The 23,003-nt window shown below is 49.3% G+C and overlaps 1 protein-coding gene and 1 pseudogene across 1 annotated transcript; both read right to left on the reverse strand.

The window, feature by feature from the left end:
• Positions 1–681: 681 nt before the first annotated feature.
• On the reverse strand, positions 682–7,705 carry LOC136516885 (derlin-2.2). Its single transcript, XM_066510379.1, has 6 exons — positions 7,398–7,705; positions 7,191–7,290; positions 3,431–3,645; positions 3,235–3,318; positions 2,002–2,055; positions 682–1,300 (listed from the first exon to the last, which is right to left on the reverse strand). The coding sequence occupies exons 1-6, from the start codon at positions 7,494–7,496 to the stop codon at positions 1,103–1,105; spliced, it is 750 nt and encodes a 249-aa protein (XP_066366476.1). The 5' UTR covers positions 7,497–7,705; the 3' UTR covers positions 682–1,102.
• Positions 5,278–6,998, reverse strand: LOC136518186 (long-chain-alcohol O-fatty-acyltransferase-like; annotated as a pseudogene).
• Positions 7,706–23,003: the final 15,298 nt, after the last annotated feature.

A 23,003-nucleotide genomic window follows, 5' to 3' on the forward strand; every position in this document is an offset into this window, starting at 1 on the left:
TTGCAGCAAATGCTTTCATGTGCAAGTTGCAAGTGTTCTATCTGGATGTTTCATATGTTTTCACACATATGTTGCAAGTGTATATTCCAGATGTTTCATCTGTTTCAGATATTGCATTCAAGTGTTTTATGTTGCACGCGTTTCTTACTGTTTGGAGAGTCAAGGAGCGCGGCGAGCCGGTGGACGACGGTCGGCGGCACGATGGGGGGGGGGGGGGGGGGGGGGGGGGGGGCAGGGCAAATAAATGGGGATAGGGGCGGGGTGCGCAGATGGGGGAAGGTCAGGCGTCGGGGCGAGCTTGTCAGGCGGGCGTGCGTCCGATGGAATTCAACCCATCAAACGTCTGTGCGCTAGCATTTCCTCCAAGGATTTGCAAGGCGACCTACACTTTGGTTCTTCAGTATACGTAGATTTTTCTTTCAAAAAAAAATACGTACACTTCTTTTTGAAAAAAGAAAAAATATCAAATTCAATCCAGTCCAATCCAAAATTTATTCTTTCAGCTCGGTTTCTCTAGAAGATGTACAATTTTTAACTATCATTTCCATATATCCCATTGACGAGCGCCACAACACTTGCAATGACGAGTGCCGATTTTACACTCGAAGAGAAACCGATGAAAGAAAAATGGACAGACATTGCCACAGCAATTTTCAGGACACCAGATCATCCAGAGATTGATGAAACAACTGAATCGTTGGGGAAATCAAACGCCATCCATGTTCCAAGCATCCACGATGTTAAGAGCCATTCCTTGCACCATTCTGCAATTACAACGCTCCATACAAATTCTCGCTGCCAAAGCATCAAACGTAACCCTGGTTGAAGAGTTTCCTAGACTAAGCTCACTGATGCATGAAAGAGTAGCAGGTCAGATGTTAAACCGTCGCAAGAACAAGTTTCCACGACAGGGCCAGGGTTGACCCTGGCAACAGGTGAGAAACTTAGCCATACTACTAATCTTTTGTTATGCACAATAACTCTCATCTAGCCTGTATAAATACACAAGAACAATGGCTTGTACAGTTCCGCAATTTGCGCAGAGAAAACAAACTGCCGCATCTCAGATCAGTCACTGCCTCAGGTCACTGGAAGTAATTCATCATTGAGCCTGGGGATCTAGACCCACAGCACCAAACCTTGCACCGGCACCAATCCCAGCATTGGGTGGCTGTGCCACCACAACATTGTCATCAGCAAATAGCGCCTTGATGAAGGACGGTGTCTTCAGGGGGCGACGGCCAGTCATCCGTGGGTATACATCTTCCAGAAAGTAGTACACATGTCCAGCAATCATACCCTGAAAAGAAATGTGATATCAGTTAGAGATAAATTACTTCTTCCTCCCAAGAATAGAGAATGATCAAGGTGACAATCAGAATGCTATACAGGCAAACTACAAGAGGCTCCTATGTCAATTCAATCACGCATATGGAGTCCAGTGAAGTTCATGATTCAAGACACCATAACAATTTCAATCAAGATGGCAGTAGCCCATAAAGAGTGGAAGAGGTAATCTAGTATTCTAATGAGAGTAACAATTGTACCTCCACTATGCCAACATCAATACAAGTTCCAGGGGCAAATGATTTATCATTCTGATCCCAACCGTGAAGGCAAGTGTACTAACCTTAGTGGACATACCCTTTTTTTAACATGCTGAACAAGCTTCAAAATCACCTACGTACAACTTATGTTGTGCAGAAAAATGCAGAACCAGATGGACTACATACATTCATCAACAATTCAAAAGCTTACAAACTAATCTACCGCACATTGGCACATAGGAAATGCCAAACCAAGGTCACATATGCAAGCGAATAGCCAACAGTTACATTCATGTGGCCCGGTTGTGGCTGACAGAAAATAGCGGAAATAAGCACTATACCTATAAGCATGCACCAAGGAAAAACAACTCCTTAGAAAAAGATTTTTCGAACAAATTCATTAATCCAAACTGTAATGGTTACTATAAATTCATCTGAACTAGAAGAAACATACCAAGAGATCCACCCATGTGCTGCTCCCAACGAGGATAGAGAAGCCCAAAAGGACCTGCAATTCAAGATAAAACAATCAAGATAATGGCCATGTTCTGCTTGGTTGGAGCTCAATTTCACCAAACTGACCATTCACTCCCAAATAATCTAATTGAACAAAATCACAAAGCCTTCTTTAAGAACAAAAATTAATAGTGATCGCCTGTTTCACAATTCCTCCCAACCTGAAACCTACTGTTCATTTAGGCAAATATAAACATTTCTGATATGTATTTTGAGAACATATATTCCTCATCAATGGTCCAATCACATGAATTAAGAGGTTACAGTATTCATTTATCTCGCACCTCAGGTCAGGCACCACTTGAATAAAATGACAACAGAGCAAAGGAAATAATAGCTTCTTCCTACAAATTGCTATACAATTTCAGTACGTTAAAAATAGGCCATTCCTTCTTGTGCCTGATATTGTGAAATTAGTAAATCATAACAAAAGAAGCAAAGCAGTCAAGTTAATTAATAAAAAAACATCTGTATGCCACAGGTTCTCAGAAAAGTCCAGCATATAATTAGATCATTGGACAAAGAAAAATAGAGCCTAAAAACAACAAATGTGAGATTTATGTCATGTGACCCTCCCAAATACAGAAGAATGGTTTTTAAAAACCATGCCACTAAGTACTGCATTTCCCTTGCATACATATAAGGATGTGTGATAGGATTACGGATCCTACCAGGCTTGTTGCGTAGGGTGTAGGGGTGAGAGATCGGTGGACGAAGCTTAGGGAAGCGAGGACGACGAACGGGCGCCGTGATCACGGCGCAGGGAGGACAGAGGGGTGCGGCTAGGGCTCCCCAGGGAAGCTGGCAACAAATTAGGTTGCTGCTGCTTATTCTCCAATCATCCCAGATTACAGGTATTTATCCTTCCCTATAGACGCTATAATTAAGGAAATATATCTATCTCTAAGAAAATACCAAATAAGTGATAAATTGGGCCTCTAAGCCCCTTAACAGAGCCACCCCCCTAGCCACTATTGGGCCTGCGTCTGGCATAGGGGATGCCGGTCATAACAATGTGCAACCAACAGAATTGCACATTTCAGATGTCATGGAAGATTCAGACATAACCACATAAGAAAGATGTTTGGTGTGATACACGGTCACCATAAAAATAACTTAACGTGAATCTTGCTGATGTGGCATTCAAGAAACAGGGAAAAAGAACACTTACCCATGGTAAGTAAGCAGCCGTAAAGGTGAACAGGCCCAGAAAGCTCATATGGATGAAAGGGTTGTGCTTGCTCCAGACATAAACCTGCCATGCCATATCAGAAGTCAGAGTTACCAATGTAAGACTTTCTCAAACATGCCCTACTATTAAATTCCGACATTTTTATTTACAATTATAAGCACTGGTAGTCCCATACCATCATAAACGTCAATGAATTGCTCAAGAACAGAATTCTGGCAAATGTCTCGGAAATGTAAGGTATCATCCCTCCGATCAGAACAATGCCAGTTAGGACAGTAGCACCAAACAAGAGCATGTAGAAAAAGTCGGCAGTTCTTCCTCTAAATGAGTTCTCCTCCAGAAGCTTGCAGTATCGTGCAAGAAAAAACATGTGGAACAGAAAATCCAAATCTGGAAAAAGGAAGAGAGTAAGTTTTTATTATAAGGGTGCAGCACTTGAGATGCAAATAAACAGTAAGTAATCTAAGTCTAACAGTAGTTATAAGTCTGGAATGGTGCAAGTGTAGACATGCAATAAACCAAGAATATAAGCATTTCCATGCTGTTAAATGCATACAAACTAGCATTGTGTCCAGAGTCACTGGTTCTAAATGTTCGAATATTCAGATGCAAACCAGTGGTTTTATCCAGTCTCTGAATTCATTTGATGACCTCTTGTGGCAATTGAAGTAGTCAGATAGCCAATGTTAAATCATAAATAAGAATCTGTAAACTGTGCACACCTAACTCAGTCATAAGGAATGATTCCTAAAGCAGCCCATGTGGAATTACAAAGGCTCACTGATTGATGACACTGAATCAGGTTCACATAAAAAGGCTCGATGGCGCAGGGGAAGATAATTCTCCAATTTACTCTATAGCAGTAGAGCTTAGAAGTTGAGTTTACAAATACTCCCTCCATCCCAAATTATAAGTCATTCCAACTTTCTTAGAGAGTCAAAGCATCTCAAGTTTGACCAAAATTATAGAGAGAATTACAAGGATTTATGACACCAAATAGATATACCATGAAAATATAATTAATGAAGAATCCAATTATACTTATTTAGCATCTTAAATGTTATTATTTTATTATATAAATAACTTGATATCCTTTGACTTTCCAAGAAAGTTGGAATGACTTATAATTTGGAACGGAGAGAGTATAATAATTATTTTGCTGATGAGTTTGACATAGAATTACAGAAGACGACCAGCAAAACACATGGATAAGTTTTGCATTCAAAATTGATGTTATGCACAGCAGCTCCCAAAAACATAAATAGATGGCACAATGCACTGGGTGCAGACCTTCCTCGCTGGACACCGGGTGTGCACAAAGCTTCCATTCTAACATATCAACATGATGCATATTTTCATCAATTAACAAGCAATGCCCTTGAAACCAATGTACTAAAAAAGGGCCTAACACATCTCAAAGAAAAAAAGAGAGAGGATCTACTAGGTCATATACAACAAACCAGCTGACGAGCTAGTAACCATACATCATCGCCAACCCACGCAATTAGGCTGGCAAAGCCACATCTAGCCACTACTACGTGGCTAGCTAACGAATATCAGTTACTGGTTTTCATAGCCAGGCACAGAATACATATTACTGGTTTTCATAGCCAAGCACAGAATACATTAAATACTCCTTGCGTATGCTATATATATAGGGTGGCAAATGGAGTGGCATTTACACAGAAAATTCCAAAACCTCCTATCACAGTTGAAAACCAGTATCCTCTACAACAACCGAATTTTTTATTTTTCAGCCCTTTTTTTGAAAAATATTCACAAATAGACCCCTGGTGGTTTGATTTTCGTTTATGGACCCTGACCTCGGCGCCATGGCTTTTGGCGCCGAGGAAACACGTCTCGGCGCCATGGCCAATGGCGCCGAGGTCTTGACGAGGCGTCGGACGTGACGGTGACCTGGCGCTGACGTGGACAAGGCCTCGGCGCCATAGATCTTGGCGCCGAGCTGTTACCCTATAGCTCTTGGTGTTTGAAATGAAACAAGTATAATTGTTCCGAGGAACATGCAACAACGCCATTGCGGTTCAGCTGGTTAGGACGCGTGCGACCTAGCTCAAAGGCCTGGGTTCGAACCCCAGCGCTGAATCTTTGTTTGCTACATTTTTATAAGCAATAGAACGATGCTACAGCACCTTTCCAGTGATGCGTACCAGCACTACAGCAGAGCGCAGGCACACGATTGGCATACGCTAGTTGTTTGTGTAATCTATTCACTACTTGAATACGAAGTCGACACGCTGAAGTATCCGATCGCATAAGCAGTATAACCAAATACAACCTCGCCTCTTTGACACAGTATACAATTTTTTTTGTTAACACTGGATCGACAGTACAAAAGCGCTGTTAATTGTGCAATCTCTGCAGACAACCAAATGGGTGTTACATCTCAGTACATGATATGTTACATGTACCAGTACTAGTGTACTACCCAGAGGTTCAAACCAAATGTGCCATCGCGGCTAGATTCCGGCCAACCCGCTCCAAGAACGCCAGCATCCCCTCGCACTCCGCGATGATGGCCTTGTCCAGCCCGCTCCGGATCACGGGCGCGAAGAAGAGCCACAACCCGGTCCCCGTCACGAACGCCAGCGTCAGCGCCGTCGCGACGAACCACGGCGGCCGCCAAACGCCGCCGTGCTGCCGCGCCAGCCACCGCGCACGCGCCGTGCAGCGCGAAGAACGCGGTGACCTCCCCGGTCCCGGCCTCCAGCGTGATGTAGTAGAACATGACCTCGTGCATGGCCCCGGACACGAGGAACGCCGCGAGCACGCCCGCCGCGGCGCCGAAGCGTGCGCGCACGGGGCGGTACACGCTGGGCCAGAGCACGCCGGGGACCATGAGGTTCCACCGCCGGCCCCAGAAGTCGCGGAGGGAGAAGGCGAGGTACGGCCGGTCGAACTGCGGCTCCAGCTCCGCGCCCAGCAGCGCACGGGCGAGCGCCGCGGCGGACGCGAGGAAGAGCTCCAGCATCAGGTACACGTGCGCGCCGTCGAACACGGGCACGGCGTATGCGGGCATCTGTGCCCTGTAGCACCGGACGGAGACGAGCGCGGAGTAGAGCGCCGCCCTGGCCGCGTAGGGCAGCAGGAATCCGGAAGGGAGAGAGGAGCGGGATGCCTGTTGTTGTTGTTGCTGCTGCTTCTCGGTCTTGTCCCGGACCTTGACGGGCAACGCGGCGCACGCGACGAAGCGCACGAGCGGGAGGGCGGGGTGGAGCGGCCCGTGCCCCGCGGCGAGGAGGAGCTTGAAGCCGCAGAGCCAGACGAGGAAGAAGGCGGAGATGGTGCGGAGGTGGGTCGAGGAGAAGGCGAAGGGGAGGAATGGGAGGAGTAGGTCCGAACCTAGGCCTGGGAGGACTGGGAGGAGAAGGCGAAGGGGAGCTTGTTCTATTGCTTATAAAAATGTAGCAAAAAAAAAAGATTCAGCGCTGGGGTTCGAACCCAGCCCTTTGAGCTAAGTCGCGCGCGTCCTAACCAGCTGAGCCGCAATGGCGTTGTTGCATGTTCCTCGGAACAATTATACTTGTTTCATTTCAAACACCAAGAGCTATAGGGTAACAGCTCAGCACCAAGATCTACGGCGCCGAGCTCGGGGCCAAGATCTATGGCGCCGAGGCCTTGTCCACGTCGGCGCCCGGTCACCGCCACGTCCGACGCCTCGCCAAGACCTCGGCGCCATTGGCCATGGCGCCAAGACGTTTTTCCTCGGCGCCAAAAGCCATGGCGCCGAGGTTCGGGTCCATAAACAAAAATCAAACCACCAGGGTCTATTTATGAATATTTTTTCAAAAAAAGGGCCGAAAAATACAAAATTCGGCTACAACAACAACCCCTATCCACACCACACAACATATAGTTGGCACATCACAACGGGTCGCACTTGGAGGCTAGGATAGAGGGCACGGAGCGCATACCCATCTTGCGGAAGTAGAGGAAGTTGGTGACGAGGCGCCAGATCTCGTAGTGCTGCACGACGAGCTTCGGGTTGAGGTACAGGTGATACGGCGAAATGATCTGCACAGCCGGGGCCAGCCAACGAAAAAGAGGAGATTAGATATCCTAGCAACGGGGGGCGAGAGAGAAGCATCTCCTAATCATGGGAGAGAGAGGGGAGCCGGTACGTCGAGGGTGCAGCCGACGGTGGTGACGACGGCGGCGGTGAGGTAGGAGCGCGTGATGATGGGCATCTGCCGGTACCACTCCTCCACCGCCTGCGCCATCTCCCCACGAGAGCGAATCCCCTTTCCTCTCTCTCGCTCGCTCACTGGTAAACCCTAATCGGCCCCAATCGGTGATCAAATCGAGGAGCGGTCGGAGCACACGAGGTGGGTGTTGGTGGAAATCGTGGAGATCAGACGGGGGGAACGGACGAGACGGGCGTTCGGGGAGGACGGAGAAGGATAGAAGGTGACGTGGGCGCTGTGGGCCTGGCAGATGCGTCGGTCGCTATGACGTCTGTATCACCAATGGAAGGATGACACGTCGGATCGGGGGGGTGTGGATGGCCGGATGGTCGAGACGGCCATCCACGGTGGCAGGCAGCCGCCCACCGTTTTTTGGGTTTGGAGAGGGGACACTCCAGGTGTTTAACAGCTTTGTTGCGCACACCCTCCTTGCTTCAATCAATTATTATATTATTATTATGGTCCTATGACTATGAATTCATGACAAAAGTTATTACGATGCTTTGTATGGCGAGCATTTGTATGCAAATATGTGTCATACGCCGGCGACTATTGATCTCCATCTTCATGGACTAGGATAAATTAGAAAGTCAAATTCTTATAGGGTGTTCGGTAGGACTAAAGTAGATGCTGCAGCTTTATGCCATGTTCGCTGCGCTTATAAGCCGTATTTTTTCAGCCAACGAACAGTATTTTTCTTTTACAACAAATCAGTCAACGGTACTTTCAGTTATGGCTTATCAGCCAAGCGAACATGGCATTAGTTTTTGTCACTGTGTCAGCAGCTTAAACTTATCTTAAGATAACACCCCCTCAATCACTTGTTGAAAGTTCTCTGAGGCAGGCTTTTAACTTCAAGAGAAAAGACCACATCATCTCAGGTTCGTTAAGATGGTATAAATAATAAGAGTATCTCTTGCTCCATGTTTTGCTAGAGATCAATTAAGGCCTTGTTTGAATGTTATTGGATTCACCTCAGTCCATATGTGTTTAAGTGGATTGAGGTGAAATTAATTTAAATTCGACTCCAATCCACCCTAACATATGTGGATTGAAGCGAATCCGACTATATCCAAACAAGGCATTGTAAGGTTTTGTACTCAATACAAGTATATGTACTAAAGTTCAAAACGGTGGTAAAACTTAATCCTAGATTGAGAGGGGACTAGTATGCGGTAGATGGTGAATTCGATTTCTAGCAATAGGTTGGATATAATCTAATATATCTAATTATATCCCTCGATGATTGTAGATTTTGAAGTGAGGGGTACATGGCCCATATTGGTCCTATAGCTAAGCTCCATTCGAAGCAAGTGTCTTTGGATATAGGAAGTTTGATGGGTTGGACTTAGATCCATGGCCTTATAGAGGTGGTTTAACCGTTTAAGGTAGTAGTTTGGCACGAGAGCAAAGCAGCTAATGGGAAGCTGTCAAGTAAGTGGTTGTCAATGGACATAATTTTTGGCTTGTGGGTAAGGAGGAGCCTTGGTTTATATGGGAATGGATTCAAAATTGACTACTTCCTCTGGTTGAATTTATAAGACGTAGTTAAATATCTCACGATCTTCTAAAATATACTTTACCATTTATTTTATATTAGATTACTTATGGTTATAAGCTTATGATTATTAGATAGTACATTATATTACAATAGTTACAAATTGTTGGTCAAAGATTATAAAGTTTGACTCTCTTACGTGAAATGTCTTAGAAAGTCGCTTGTTTGGTCAGCATCACGAGCCGCAAGCTCGGCCACCCGGGTTCGATCCCGAAGCCCAGTGTATTTCCGCTAAAAAAATGAGTGGGAATGGTGAAGCTCCCCGGTTTTGGAAAAAATGAACAGAAGGGAATAGGATATAGAAGAATAATAAGACAAAAGGAGTGCCCGGTCAAAATTCATCGGTTGCCTATTGTTAAATCAATTCATATGCTTGAGATATATATTTTACTAAACAAGAGGTACATAGAGCAACACATTAAGAAAATATTTTAGATGGAACATATGAATACAAATGAATACCTGATATTTCCTCGGCGTTCCTCTTCGTATCTTCTTTTTCTAGGCGCCTATCATAATATTTTCCATTCTTCTTGAGAAGCGGTCATTCTAGTCTTGCAATTGAGCTACCATGGCAAATTGGGTGTAGATCAGTTAATTAGGTTCCTTAAGATGGAATCTATGTACCGGAGTTTGAGTATTGGACTTGACATGAGGACTCGCAATTTCAACTATTTATTTTTATGGGACATGCTAGCACCCCGACGTCCGGCCCTAGGCCCGCGTCCGGACACAGCTCCCTGCGCCCCGCGTCTGCTCCGTGCCGCACGCCCCGCCTGCTCGGGTTTCGTGCCACTCGAATGACTCGCCCGCCCCCACGCCGCCCGCCCCCACGCGGGCCCATGCCGCCCTAACATCAATAGCATTGAGAAGAGGAGGAGATACCGAGGCGAGTTAATAAAAGATGAGGAGGGAGATGCAATATCTGATCTATTTTTGAAACATCCAAATGAAATATTTATAACATACGTTCAAAATAGTTGAAACACTTAAAATATATGTCTGAAACACTTGTAAAAACACCTGAAAACGCTTGAAAAGGCCATTGAAAAATATATGCAACATACAGATAAACACGCTTGCAAACATACATATGAAAAAACTGATGAAACATTTAGAACAGACTCTTGCAACATACATATACGCCCATTGCAACATATACAACATCCCGATCTAGTTTTACAACATAACTGTGAAACATCTGAAACATACCTATAAAACATCTAAAACACTTGAAACATACACTTGCAACATGCGTTTTCACTCTTCTTCTTCCGCACAACGCAGAGCAGAGCGGGGAAGGGCCGGTTCCTGCCAGCCGGTGCCCAAGGATGGTGGCATGGCATGGCATCGGCTAGTTGCGCCTATGTTGGGCATGGTCTGGCCACTCCAGACTTCTGATGTCATGAACTGAAGACGAGCGTCGAAGCGGCCATGACCTTTTAGTGGGAATGGCATGTAACACCCTCGGTGTTACCTCGTTAATCATCTACTAAAATATGTCATGAGCATCATACGTGTGTGTTAATGCATGTGGTGAAGTGTGTAGATCAATCTCTGTAACTCAAAATGATCAATAAAAATACTAAACGAAAGTTGGTTCGACGGTTCATGCATATCAAGTAGGGTTTAAAACCAATTTTTATTAAGCAAAAAGACTATAGAACATGTGTGTGATACTTAAATAAAGTTTGAAGTACAAACTTTGTAGACGGCAATGAAGTATTTGCTTTTGAAACATAATATTGCTTTGTAATATTTTCAATAGCCTAGAAATCATAAATTGAAATCAAGTTCAGTTCAAAACTTAGAAAATTTCCAAGTCTGTCAACAACTAGACGTTGCTATGTTTAGTAATTTATTTGGAGAGATTGGGTTAAGGAGTGGTATAGTGCTATGATTCGATTGAGTAGTTCCATATGCCATCTTGAGTATAGTAAAGCCGGTTTAGGTTTAGGAGCAACAGTTTGGTCGTGATCAGCGCTTTAAAATTCATGCGCGTACTTCCCTCGGGTTGGTTGCGCCGTGTGCGCGGTCACCGGGTGGCCTACCCACGCCGTGCACATGGTCACGTCTCGCGCGGTCACCCGTCGTTTTGTTCATAGTAAATCATATAAAATCATGTAGGAATAGTAACATGGACCACGGGTTGTTTTGTTCATAGTCCAGGGGTGTTTTTGCTAATATGCCAGCGCGCGGGATTCTCCTGCCACGGGCCACCTCGCGCTGCAGGCCGGCCTCGCGGGGGCCATGCCTATGGGGCGCCACGTGTGTGGGACGCGCAGGAGAATTCGTTTTTCTTTTTCATAAGGAATTAGAAATAGTTTTCTGATTTAATTTTAAGCTAATCTTTGGTAAATCATATAAAATCATGTAAGTATTCAAAAATTGTGCAACAAATTTTGTTAAGTTCCTAAAATTGTGCTCTATCTGTCAGTGCATTTAGTTCATATATATACATGTTGATACCAGGAGCTATTAAATCATTTGAGAGTGCTTAATATTATTAGGTTAAATATTGTAGGAATTTTTGTGATAAATTGGTGATAGCTTTAATCCTAAAAAATTTATTGTAGTTTTTGGTATTATTATGTGTTCACTATAATTTTGTAGCCTTAGAATAGACTATTTAATATGGTAGCTAAATACCTATTAAGGCTAAAGGAATAATGGCATGATGTTGGTTTATAAAAGTTAAGCACTTGTACGGTAAGCTTGAAATCTATTTGGTAGAGATAATGTGTCAGGTTCATAAACCTGGGTCCCTCATGGAACAGCTTCCCAGCAAAAGCTCGGCTCAGTAGACGACATTACGAACAACGCGCAACTACTGGGTCAGCCCAAAAACCTAACGATAGGCTAGAAGGGCGATCTGGCCAAGGAAAGGACAACGCTCGCTTTCGACTATAGTCCGCCTCTCCGACCGGAAGGCCTAGCCAAGGAGGAACGGCGCTCGCTTTTGATCCTGGCACGCCTCTTCGACCGAAAGGCCTGGCCAAGGAGGAACGACGTTCCCTTCTGACTCTGGCCCGCCTCTCCGACCAGAAGGCCTGGCCAAGGAGGAATGACGCTCACTTTCAACTCTGGCCCACCTCTCCGACTAGAAGACTTGGCCAACGCCGCTTTTAACTCTAGCCCGCCTCTCCGGCCGGGGATGCACCAAACCTCTACTTACAACTCTTCTCTGACTGGCATAGTCAGAGCCGACTGGGACCAATCGACCAGGGATGCCCGCTCGGTGAGAACCCAGGAAACAAGCGGAGCAAGTAAGGCAGGGCGCTCAAGTCAACCGTATTACCAAGGACCGTACCCTATACACCTGTAGCACAGTACCGATAGGGCATGTTAGAAGGGTGCCCTGCCACCGTCTAGGCATGTTAGAGCCCAAGTAGTGTTGTAGGCGTCGATGTTTGCCCTACAATGTTGTGGGCACCCTCAACTCCCATACCAGGCGAACACGGTAATTCCCCCACTTGCCTCTAGGCATCAACAGTGTTGTGGGCGCCATCATTTGCCATACCTAGTGAATACGGTAAAAACCTCCCACATGTGTCTGACATCAACAGTGTTGTGGACGCCTATGATCATCATTGTGCCTGACGGCGTGGGCAACAAGACTTAGTAGCATATGTAAACTCTCTCTCTCACTTGTAAGGCCGTCCCCATCATCTATAAAAGGGGATGCGCTCTCTCCCATTGACATCGACTCTGAGATGATCTAAACAACCAAGGATTCAAACAGAGCACACGCTCAAATACTTAGCGTACACAGGAGCTCCTGTCACTCTCGGCCCTTTGATCCAGAGTTCGATCAGACCGCTTGTGCCCCCCATCTTACTCCCTTCCGTTTATAACCCAACAGCAAACTTTGAGAACCTAGGCTTAGAAATAAAGTCTCTGACCGACTCAGACTGGACATAGGGCACGTTGTCTGAACTAGTATAAACCCTGTATCATTGAGTGCTAGGCCACATCCGATCACAACGTACGGCAAAACTACAAATATTTACGTGTTGGTCACTTCAACGATGAGGCGCCTGTGCTTTGCTCTAAGCCCACGCAGGGCTCAAACCCAACTGTGAGTAACGTAAGCTTTGTTATTTACTTGCTATTTACTGTCTTTCGCCAATTCTCCGGAGGGACCCCGTTGTCCCTATCGTGACCGCCATGTGACCGGTTCCCCTACGGCCTCACGTCCCCTGCAGACATGTTCGCTCGGGGGCTCTGAAGGATGCTGGTGCCGCCTCCTCTCACATCCGAATTCATGGGATGGTGAGCTATGCTCCTGCCTCTTTCCACGACCTCATGGATGAAGATGTTGAGAGCGACGGCTCCAGCATCGGCGACGTCATGGCACCTAGCCACCCTCTGTCCCATGAGTGCGCTATGGCAGACGCTCTAGGATAGCCGTTGGTGGTGGTGGAGTCTCTTTAGACCCACACCCCTCCAGACCCTCATGCTGATGACCTTGCATGTGCTTAGGAGCACGGCGAGGAGCTATGACAAAGGCGGTAGAACCAGCCAACGTGTTCAGCACACCATGATGCACCCCGTGCATGTAACCCGGTGAGCTGCGCCTGGGGTCACACCCACCAGGTTCAGCGCAACATCATCGATGGGGAAACGATCCCCCATAGTTCGCTCGGGCTGGTCAAAACATCGCTGCGACGACGATGCTTCTACGCGGCCTTCCTAAGCCTATCAACCCACAGGAGCAAGCGGTCCACCAGAACCTCTAGGCGCTGGTGGAGACCACCGCCATTCAATAGGCGGAGAGCTCCATGTCGTGACACCGACTCATGGCCTCTCTCCCCACCAGGGGGTGGGGACGCACCAGATGCATTGCTCCATCTGCTCGCTGCTATAGCCGCTGGGTGTGGAACAGGAGGCCGTAGCTGCGCCACAACCTAACTCGATGCCTGCTCCACACCGGTTGCCTGTGTGCGAATGTCTCAAGCCGAACCAAGACGCTCACAGCGTCATCAACAACCGGTGTTAGGCCCAGTATGACGATGACATCCACCGAGCGGCAGTTAGAGTAGGCAGCACGGGCTACGGTAGGACCATCAAGGGGACCGGTGAGACACACCTTAGGTGTGGTCACCGACTGGATGACCGGAGTCCTAGCCCGGATGGCCTAGGACCACGGGCCTTTGGCCGACGCATCCAAAGAGCGCTGTTCCCATAGCGCTTTTGACCGCCTACCAACATCGCCAAGTATACCGAGGAGACGAACCCCGATATATGGCTCAAAGACTTCTGGCTCGCCTGCCGAACCAAAGGAGTGGATAATGACCACTTCATCATTCAGTACCTCCCCATCTGTATGGGGGAACATGTTCAGGCGTGGCTCGAATTCCTTCCGCACGACAACATCCAGGACTAGGCAGACCTCAAGAGGGTCTTCGTTGGGAACTTCCACGGGATGTATGTCCACCCTAGGAACTCCTAGGACCTCAAGAGCTACCAGTAGGAGCCCAATGAGTCCCTGTGGGATTACATCTGTAGGTTCTTAAAGCGGTCCAACTCCCTTTCTGATGTCATCGACGCAGACATCATCAGCGCATTCCTCTCTGGGACAACCTGTGAGTCCCTGATCTATAAGCTTGGCTTCCTAAAGCCCCAAACCACCCATGACCTAGTCGATGTTGCCACGAACCATGCCTCCGGCGAGGAGGCGGTCATAGCGGTCTTCAACAGAGGCTAGGACAAGAGAAAGACTAAGCATGAGGACCGATACAAGGGCCCCTTCATGTAGAGGGGCAAGAAGAACATGAAGGATCAGCGCCGACATGCCAACTCTACATTGGTCGTCGTAGCTAATCATGCGAGCAAGCAGCCCTAGTAGGGCCTGCATGACCACTTTGACAAGCTCATGGATAGCCCCTACACCAACCACACCTATTCCATCAAGCACCTCTATAAGGACTACGAGCTCCTCAAGCGCTTCCTGCGATAGGCCAATGGGCCGAAAGAAGGAAAGGGCAATGAGGCAGTGGCCAAAAAAGGAGGCACGACAAGCAAGGATGGGGATGACTTTCTCGACCCCAAGGAATGCATCATGATCTTTGGGGGATCCGATGCTGTCTACTCCAAGCGCTAGCACGAAGTGTGCTACAGAGAGGCATGCGTCGCTGAGACAGCCATCCCCACCTTCCTTCGCTGGTCGGAATCTCTGATCACTTTTGATTAGAGGGACCATCCATCCCATGTCGCCTGACCAAGATGCTACCTGCTCATCGTCGACCCCATCATCCATAAGAAGCACCTCACCAAGGTGCTGATGGATGGTGACAGCGGCCTCAATATCCTCTATGTCGACACCCTAGATGCCATGCGCATCCCTCGGTCGAAGCTCCATCCGATGAACTCTTCCTTCCACAGCGTGATCCTAGGAGCGTAGGTGTACCCGCTCAAGCAGATCGACCTGCCCATCACATTTGGCGATCGGGCCAACTTCCGCTCGGAGGTGCTTACCTTTGAGGTGGTGGACTTCTTGTGATCCTACCACACCATCTTGGGGCGCCCATGCTATGCCAAGTTCATAGCGGTCCCCAACTACACCTACCTAAAATTGAAGATACCAAGACCGAATGGCATCATCACTATGGGTAGCACCTTTTCGCATGCCTTCACATGCGACCGCGAGCATTACGAACTCACCATTATCGTCATCAACTCTTCTAAGCTCCCGCGGCTCAGGGAGTTGTCGACCCTAGCAGTCCCGGACTACAACAAGCCAACCTCCTCGACTGCCTTCCACCCACTCGAGAAAATTAAGGCAGTGGGGATCGACCCCACTGACCCTACCAAGATGGTGCAGATCGAGACCCAGCTCTAGGCCAAATAGGAATGCGAGCTCATTGACTTTCTACACGACAACCATGATGTCTTTGCATAGAAACCTTCTGATATGCCAGGAATACCACGGGAGGTCACTGAGCACGTACTATGCCTTGTCCCGAGATCGAAGCCCGCCAAGCAATGCCTACATCGCTTTGATGATGAGAGGCGTAGGGCCATAGGCGAGGAGGTCACCAAACACCTGGCAGCTAGATTTGTCAGAGGTATATCACTCCGACTGGCTTGCCAATCCCGTTCTTGTGAAAAAGAAGACTTGGAAATGGAGAGGCCTCAACAAAGCGTGTCCAAAGGATCACTTTCCTTTGCCACGCATAGACCAGATAGTCGACTACACCTCGGGATGCGAGATCCTCTCCTTTCTGGATGTCTACTCAGGCTATCACTAGATCATGATGAAAGAGTACTATCAACTCGCAACCTTGTTCATCACCCCGTATGGTTCGTACTATTATGTGACCATGACTTTCGATTGGAAGAACATTGGCGCCACCTACCAAAGGTGCATGTAGCAATGCTTCGTCGATCAAATTGACCCGCTCGATCAGCCTGATCAAGTTGAGCAGCCAAAACCAACAATTGTCGTCTATGTTGATGACATAGTGGTCAAAACAGCTCGAGCTTGTGACCTGATCGCAAACTTGGCCGCGACGTTCATGAACCTCCGAAGGTTCAACATCAAATTGAATCCCAAAAAGTATGTTTTTGGGGTTTCGAAAGGGAAGCTGCTTGGATACATCATGTTCGAACGCGGCATCGAGGCCAACCCTAAAAAAATCATGGCCATCTCCAACATGGGCCCCATACGCAACGTCAAGGGCGTACAAAGGCTCACTAGCTATCTGGCTGCCCTGAGCCGGTTCATCTCCTAGCTCGGCGAGCGAGGGATACCTCTCAACAAGCTACTCAATAAGACAGACACATTCATCTGTACTAAGGAAGCATGGTAGGCTTTAGAGAGCCTCAAAATGTTGCTGATGTTGGCACCAATCCTCATCGCTCCCGAACGGGGAGAACCCCTCCTCCTCTACGTCGCGGCAAGCAACCACGTGGTGAGCGCTGCCCTAGTCATCAAAAGGGAGGAGCTGGAACAACACCTTAAGGTCCAATGACTCGTATACTTCATCGGGGAGGTACTCACTGACCCCAAGGTCTAGTAACCCTAGGTGCAAAAACTCCTATATGCCGTGTTGATGGCGACCCAGAAGCTCCTGCACTACTTCACCAACCATGAAGTCACGGTCGTCACTTCATACCCACTCGGAGACATCATCCACAACCGTGACGCTGTGGGATGGATCTCTAAGTGGGCACTTGAACTCATGGGCCATGACATCTGGTATATCCCCTGTACCGCTATTAAGTCTCAAGCTCTCGTAGATTTTGTCGCCAAATGGACGGAGGTCCAGCTACCGACCCCAAACGTCACCCATGAGTACTGGATGATGTACTTTAACGGGTCTGTAATGGCGCTTGGCTCGGGGGCTGGAGTGGTTTTGATCTTCTCAGACGGGAGTAGGCTCCGCTATGTAATCTGCCTCCACTTTTTGGCCTCAAACAACGCCACGGAATACGAGGCCCTCATCAACGGACTGTGCATCACCATCGAGCTCGGCGCTACGTGGCTCTACGTCCATGACGACTTGGAGTTGGTCGTGGACCCAGTCATGAAGGAGTCCTCTTGCAAAAGCTCCCTCATGGCCGCATACTGCCAGGAGGTGCGTAAGCTCGAGGACAAATCCCAGGGGATCGAACTACATCATGTCCCCTGATAGGACAATGTTGCCGCCGATTTTCTCATGAAATTGGCTGCCAAGCGGGCTCTGACTCCGAATGGGGTCTTCATCAAGGAGCTTCATGAGTCGTCCACCCGCTTCCTAGAAGATCCGGTCCATACATGCCCCAACGCTGACCCGATGCTCGGGGGCTCCGACCCCAGTGCCTCTGTGACAACGTCACCCACCAACGTCGCAATGATGGCGCTCGATCAAACCGATTAGTGAGCACCGCTACTTGCCTACCTCCTCGAGGAAGTCCTCCCACCCAAAAGGGCTAAAGCATGATGGATCGCCCGACGTGCCAAGACATTCGTCGCGATCAGAAATGAACTCTACAAACAGAGTTCATCGGGAGTACTTATGAAGTCCATCCCTACCGACCAAGGCAAGCAGCTTCTCCTTGAGGCCCATGCCAAAATATGTAGACATCACATGGCCCTAAGGTTGCTGGTTGGAAAAGCCTTTCGTCAAGGTTTTTACTGGTCCACCGCACTATGAGATGCAGAGGAGGTCGTCCGTTGGTGTGAAGGATGCCAGTTCTATACACGACAAACTCATTTGCCAGCACAAGAGCTCCAAACCATCCCCATCACCTAGCCATTCGTGGTCTAGGGCCTCGACATGGTAGGACCCCTTAGAAAGGGCCTGGGTGGCTTCACCCACCTACTCATAGTGGTTGACAAGTTCACCAAGTGGATCGAGGCCAAGCCCATCACCAAGATCCACTCGTAAGAGGTGTTCAAATTGTTCCTCAACATCATCTACCGGTTCGGTGTTCCTAACTGTATCATCACTGACCACAGAACTAACTTCACCCGAAAGAAGTTCCTAGACTTTAGTGATAGGTATGACATCAGGATCGACTTGGCCTCGGTTGGACATCCACGTACTAACAGTCAGCTCGAGCGAGCCAATGGCATGGTCCTCCAAGGACTCAAGCCACGCATCTTCGACCGACTAAACTAGTACGCTGGGCGATGGGTTGTAGAGGTCCCTGTGATCCTCTAGAATCTAAGAATGACCCTGAATGGATCCATAGGCTTCACACCCTTCTTCCTAGCCTATGGAGCTGAAACAGTGCTGCCCTCCGACCTCGATCATGGCGCCCCAAGAGTGAAGGCCTTTGACCATGACCGAGCTATAGAGGCTCAACAAGACGCAGTCGACCTGCTCGAGGAGGCCCGTGAGACGACCATAATTCGCTCCGCTCGCTACCAGCAAACTCTCCGTAGGTACCATGAGAGGAAAATCAGAGGGAGAATCCTCGAGGTCGGAGACCTTGTGCTTCGAAGGACCCAATCGACCAAGGGTAAGGACAAACTCTCTCCGCCATGGGAAGGACCCTACACGGTGACCGAAGTCATCCAACCGGGTGCCTACTGACTGAAGGACGATAACGACAACGTTCTCACCAACACTTGGAACATCGAACAATTACATCATTTCTTTCCCTAAAAATTTGGTCTTATCGCTTTCTTTCATTTAATGTTTGCTCCTACAAAGCACCCCGGCCCAAACAGTTTTGGCCTGGGTCGCTCGGGGGCTCCACGAGGGTGCGATACCACCTCTCTTTTTACTATCTTATGGTAAAAACTTTTCTACCCAAACAAAAGGGTAGTCCGTTCCTTTAATTACCTTACGTAACTTTGCTTTTAACATTCCGACCTATCGCACCCCACCGCTACCTACGGTTATGAGCAGCTGAGCCTCATGGGCCACGCCCAGGCTCTTAAGGTTGCAGCCTATGGGACAAACGGGCAGGTGCAAAGAAGAAAGAACAAAAAACAAAGCTATGCTAGGGTAAAATAAGGAACGAATGGGACAAACATCCCCGAACGAAGTGATTCATCACAAAACGAAATTGTTGTATTCATTAATACTAAAAAAATGTTCACATAGGGGACTCCCCCATGAACTTATCCCTTACACAAACTACTTGTTTCTACTTTTACATGCTATTATGGCTACCCGGCGGCATCAGCTGTCGGCGCAACCAGCGAAGGTAGGGGCTGCTCGTCCTTAGGTTGGATGGCGTTCGGCTTGATCAAAGGCGGGACAACATTTGGTTCTGATATGGGCTCCGCTCCATCCACAGGCCGGATGACGCCTTCTACACGTGTGCCTTTGGCTACTTTCACACGACGAGCCTCCATCACCCATTGCATGGAGACTTGCTCTACCACCAACTATGCGTGTGGCAGCAAGCTTTCCTCGAGCGCATGGATAGCGCCTGGGCTCCAACCATTGGCATACCCATTGCAGATGGCACTAAAGTCTAGGTCCGGGTGGTGCATCACCACTGAAGTCAGCACCCTCAACGTCCCATAGAACATCTCATCGATGATGAGAGCCCAAACTTCATCCGGGACCTCTGCTAGTCGGATGGCGGGCACGCTGGTGCTCGACACCGACCCAAAGACCTCCAAGATGACAACCTAGAAGACGTTGTGAACCTGGTCGAGCTCCTCCTCAAGAGCATGTCGCTCTTGAAAGGACTTGGCCAGTGCCTCCGCATTCCGGCCAATCATCGCCCTGGCCATCTCCAGGTCCTGCACCAGCGACCCAACCTTTCTACCTAGTTCTAGAAGAAGGATGACAAGCTTAGAAGCAAGTTAAAGAAAAAAACCAAGACGTCACCCAAAAGTAGAAAAGGTACGTACTGAGGCAGGTGTTCTCGTGGATGGAGAGCCCTTCCTCCTGTCGAGTTACCTGATCACGCAGCCGAGCGTTCGCCTCCTCTATCCCGAGCACCCGGCCCCGGAGCGCGAGCACTTCCTGGTCGACCTCCGATCGGGCCTTCCGCTCCGACTCTAGGGCCTCTAGGGAACCTTGGAGCGCCGCCTCAGTCTCCGGCAAGGACTTTTGGAGAGCCGCCTTAGTCTTCACCTAGCGGACCTTCGCCGCCTCAATCCCTCGCTCAGCGGCGGTCACCCGCTCTACTGCCCGTGTCTTTGTCGCCTCAGCCGCCCAGCCTTGAGACTCATGGCAGGTGGACTCCAGCTTGCGCTCAAGTTCAGAGACCCGCTGCGACATCACGGCCTCCCGAGCATGATCCTACCAGAGGAAGCGAGACTTATGACTCGACATCTCCTCCAAGCCCTACAACACAAGAGACAAACACGCTGAGATAACCAGTGGAAGACCAAGGAGCCAACGATGAACACAAAAAAAACTACCTCTACGACATGGGGCAGGTCGACAGTAACCGCCTACTGGATGGACTTGACCCGCTCCAGGGCCTCCTCGAGCTTCACCCTAGTTTGGGCAAGATCGGACTCCATGGCGAGTCCTCTCCCCCAAGCACGTCCCAGAGCTGATCCTCCTGCTCATCCCGAAGGATGAACCAAACCTTCCCCGGGTCCTCGGGGCAAGGCCACACCAGGTCGATAGCCCCTAGCCCGTTGGAAGGCCCAGGCGATGATCGGACCACCGCTAGCTCCTACGATGGTGCCATCGGCTCCACCCTATCATGTGCTTCGCTGTTAGAGGAGACCTCCACTATCTCGATTTTGTGGCCTGCCAGTGGATGTTCTTCCTCTGGCCTAGCCACGTCTCCCCCCGACACCTCTTGCTCTGACTGGGAAGGCAAGCCGTGTGGCCCCCCAACTAGAGAGGCAGGGAGCTTGGTCTCCCTCCTCTCTTCTGCCATGACTGTTGGGGGAGGGGCCACAAGGGTCACCTCTGACCCAACCTCCGCTGTCGGTGCCGGGATCGCCACCATCACCTCCGCTGCCACCATCGCCATACTCACAACCGCCCCAGGGGGTGCCTCCCCTAGAAATAAATATAGGTCAGTCACGCACAAAAAACTAAAACTACTATGAGATCAAAAAGAAATAAAGAAGGCATACCAGGATGTAAGCGGCAGGGCTCTGAAGCCCTAACCCGTCAGCAATGGGCCCACCGGACAAGGACCACTCATAGGCCACGAGCCACGCCCCTCACTTCAACCGAGGGTGAGTCAACCCGGCCAGCTCCTGCTTGGCTCATGCATCACCATGGCTGCCGACTCAAGGCGTGCCGACCAGAGCAGCTAGAGGGGCATCCCCCCGTTACGGGTCAAACGCCAGTGCTGGCCCTGAAGATGTGTGGGTGTGAGCCTGCTCCTCTAACTAGCTGGCCTGCTCTGCCGCACCCAGAGCAGGTGGGGGACAAGGCTAGCGTCATCGCCAAAGGGCATGGCGACCGCGTTCACTTCGCCTCTCGCTCGCCGATAGCGTCCGAGCACGTGACGCGCTTCCTCGGCGTGGGAACATCACCGCTCCTCTCTGCCTCCTGCCCACCGGCGACGGATGTAGCCGTAGGCTCATGATGCTCCACTAAGGTTGCAGCTACCTCTTGGCTCCCCTCGTCCCTGGAGGAGATCACGTCGTCACCCATCTCTGAGGGATCCTCCGACTCGAGCTTCGCCTCGACATCACTCCTATTTTCCCTAGTCCGCACATGTCAAGTGATCTCCATCTCCTTCCCATGCCTCCATCGAGCCTTCTCAGCTCTCTTCTTCTTCTTCTCAACCATCGCCTCCTTCAAGGCGGCTTACCAAGCCATGCCCTCTGGCCCCTTCGGAAGATGCGGCCAGGACTTGTAAACTTCGAGTCCCTACGAAATGGTTGACTCAAAGTCAAGATACAGGAGAGCAAAAGGGGAAAAGAACATGGAGTAAGGAGAGTGGAGCATACTAGATTGGACAACTTCGTGGCATGAAGTGGCCCAGGTTTTCCATCAAGGGTCTCTTTGGCCCTCAGTTGCAGCACCCGATCAAGTCAGCTGTAGACCTCATCCGTCGCCAACTCCTCCGGTAACCTGCGGTCGAGGTTCATCGGGCTAGAGTACATCCACATTGGCCGCATCGTTTTTGCCAGCGGGGTGACCCGCTAGTGGAAGAAGGTGTGGAACACCCATACCCCGTCAAGGCCATGCTGCATCAGCTTCTAGAGCTTCGCCCCGATAATCTCCAGCTTCTTGTTCTATCGGCTGGCGGGGGCCCACGACTAGCTCTCCTGCCTCTTCAGCCTCCTACCGATGAAAGGCAGGAATGGCGCCTCCACCAGGTTCTTGATGTAGAACAATTCCCCATGCCACCCCTGGTTGGAGTCGTAGGGGGAGTGCACGGAGGAGACGCCCAACGTGCTCGATTTCTTCTGCAGCGCAAAGCCCCCCATTAGCATGATCCTGAGTGGCTTCCCCTCTGACAAAGCCCACCCAGAGAAGATCCACCGAAATAAGTCCATGTGCGGCTCCATCCCGAGGAAGGCCTTGCACACGGTGACGAAGCCGGCGATATGCAGCACCCCAGTCGGGTTGAGGTGTTGCAGCTCTAGGCCCCACTCATTGAGGAGCCTGCGC

Source organism: Miscanthus floridulus, chromosome 17, assembly GCF_019320115.1.
Source record: "Miscanthus floridulus cultivar M001 chromosome 17, ASM1932011v1, whole genome shotgun sequence".
Taxonomy (NCBI): domain Eukaryota; kingdom Viridiplantae; phylum Streptophyta; class Magnoliopsida; order Poales; family Poaceae; genus Miscanthus; species Miscanthus floridulus.

What these genes read in the sequence shown, in the direction of transcription:
- LOC136516885 (XM_066510379.1), bottom strand. Translation starts at nt 7,496, where the DNA reads ATGGCGCAGGCGGTGGAGGAGTGGTACCGGCAGATGCCCATCATCACG. An exon ending in ATTCATTGACGTTTATGATG is followed by an intron (nt 3,319 to 3,430) that starts GTATGGGACTAC and finishes ATGGCATGGCAG; the next exon opens with GTTTATGTCTGGAGCAAGCA. An exon ending in CGGCTGCTTACTTACCATGG is followed by an intron (nt 2,056 to 3,234) that starts GTAAGTGTTCTT and finishes CTTGAATTGCAG; the next exon opens with GTCCTTTTGGGCTTCTCTAT.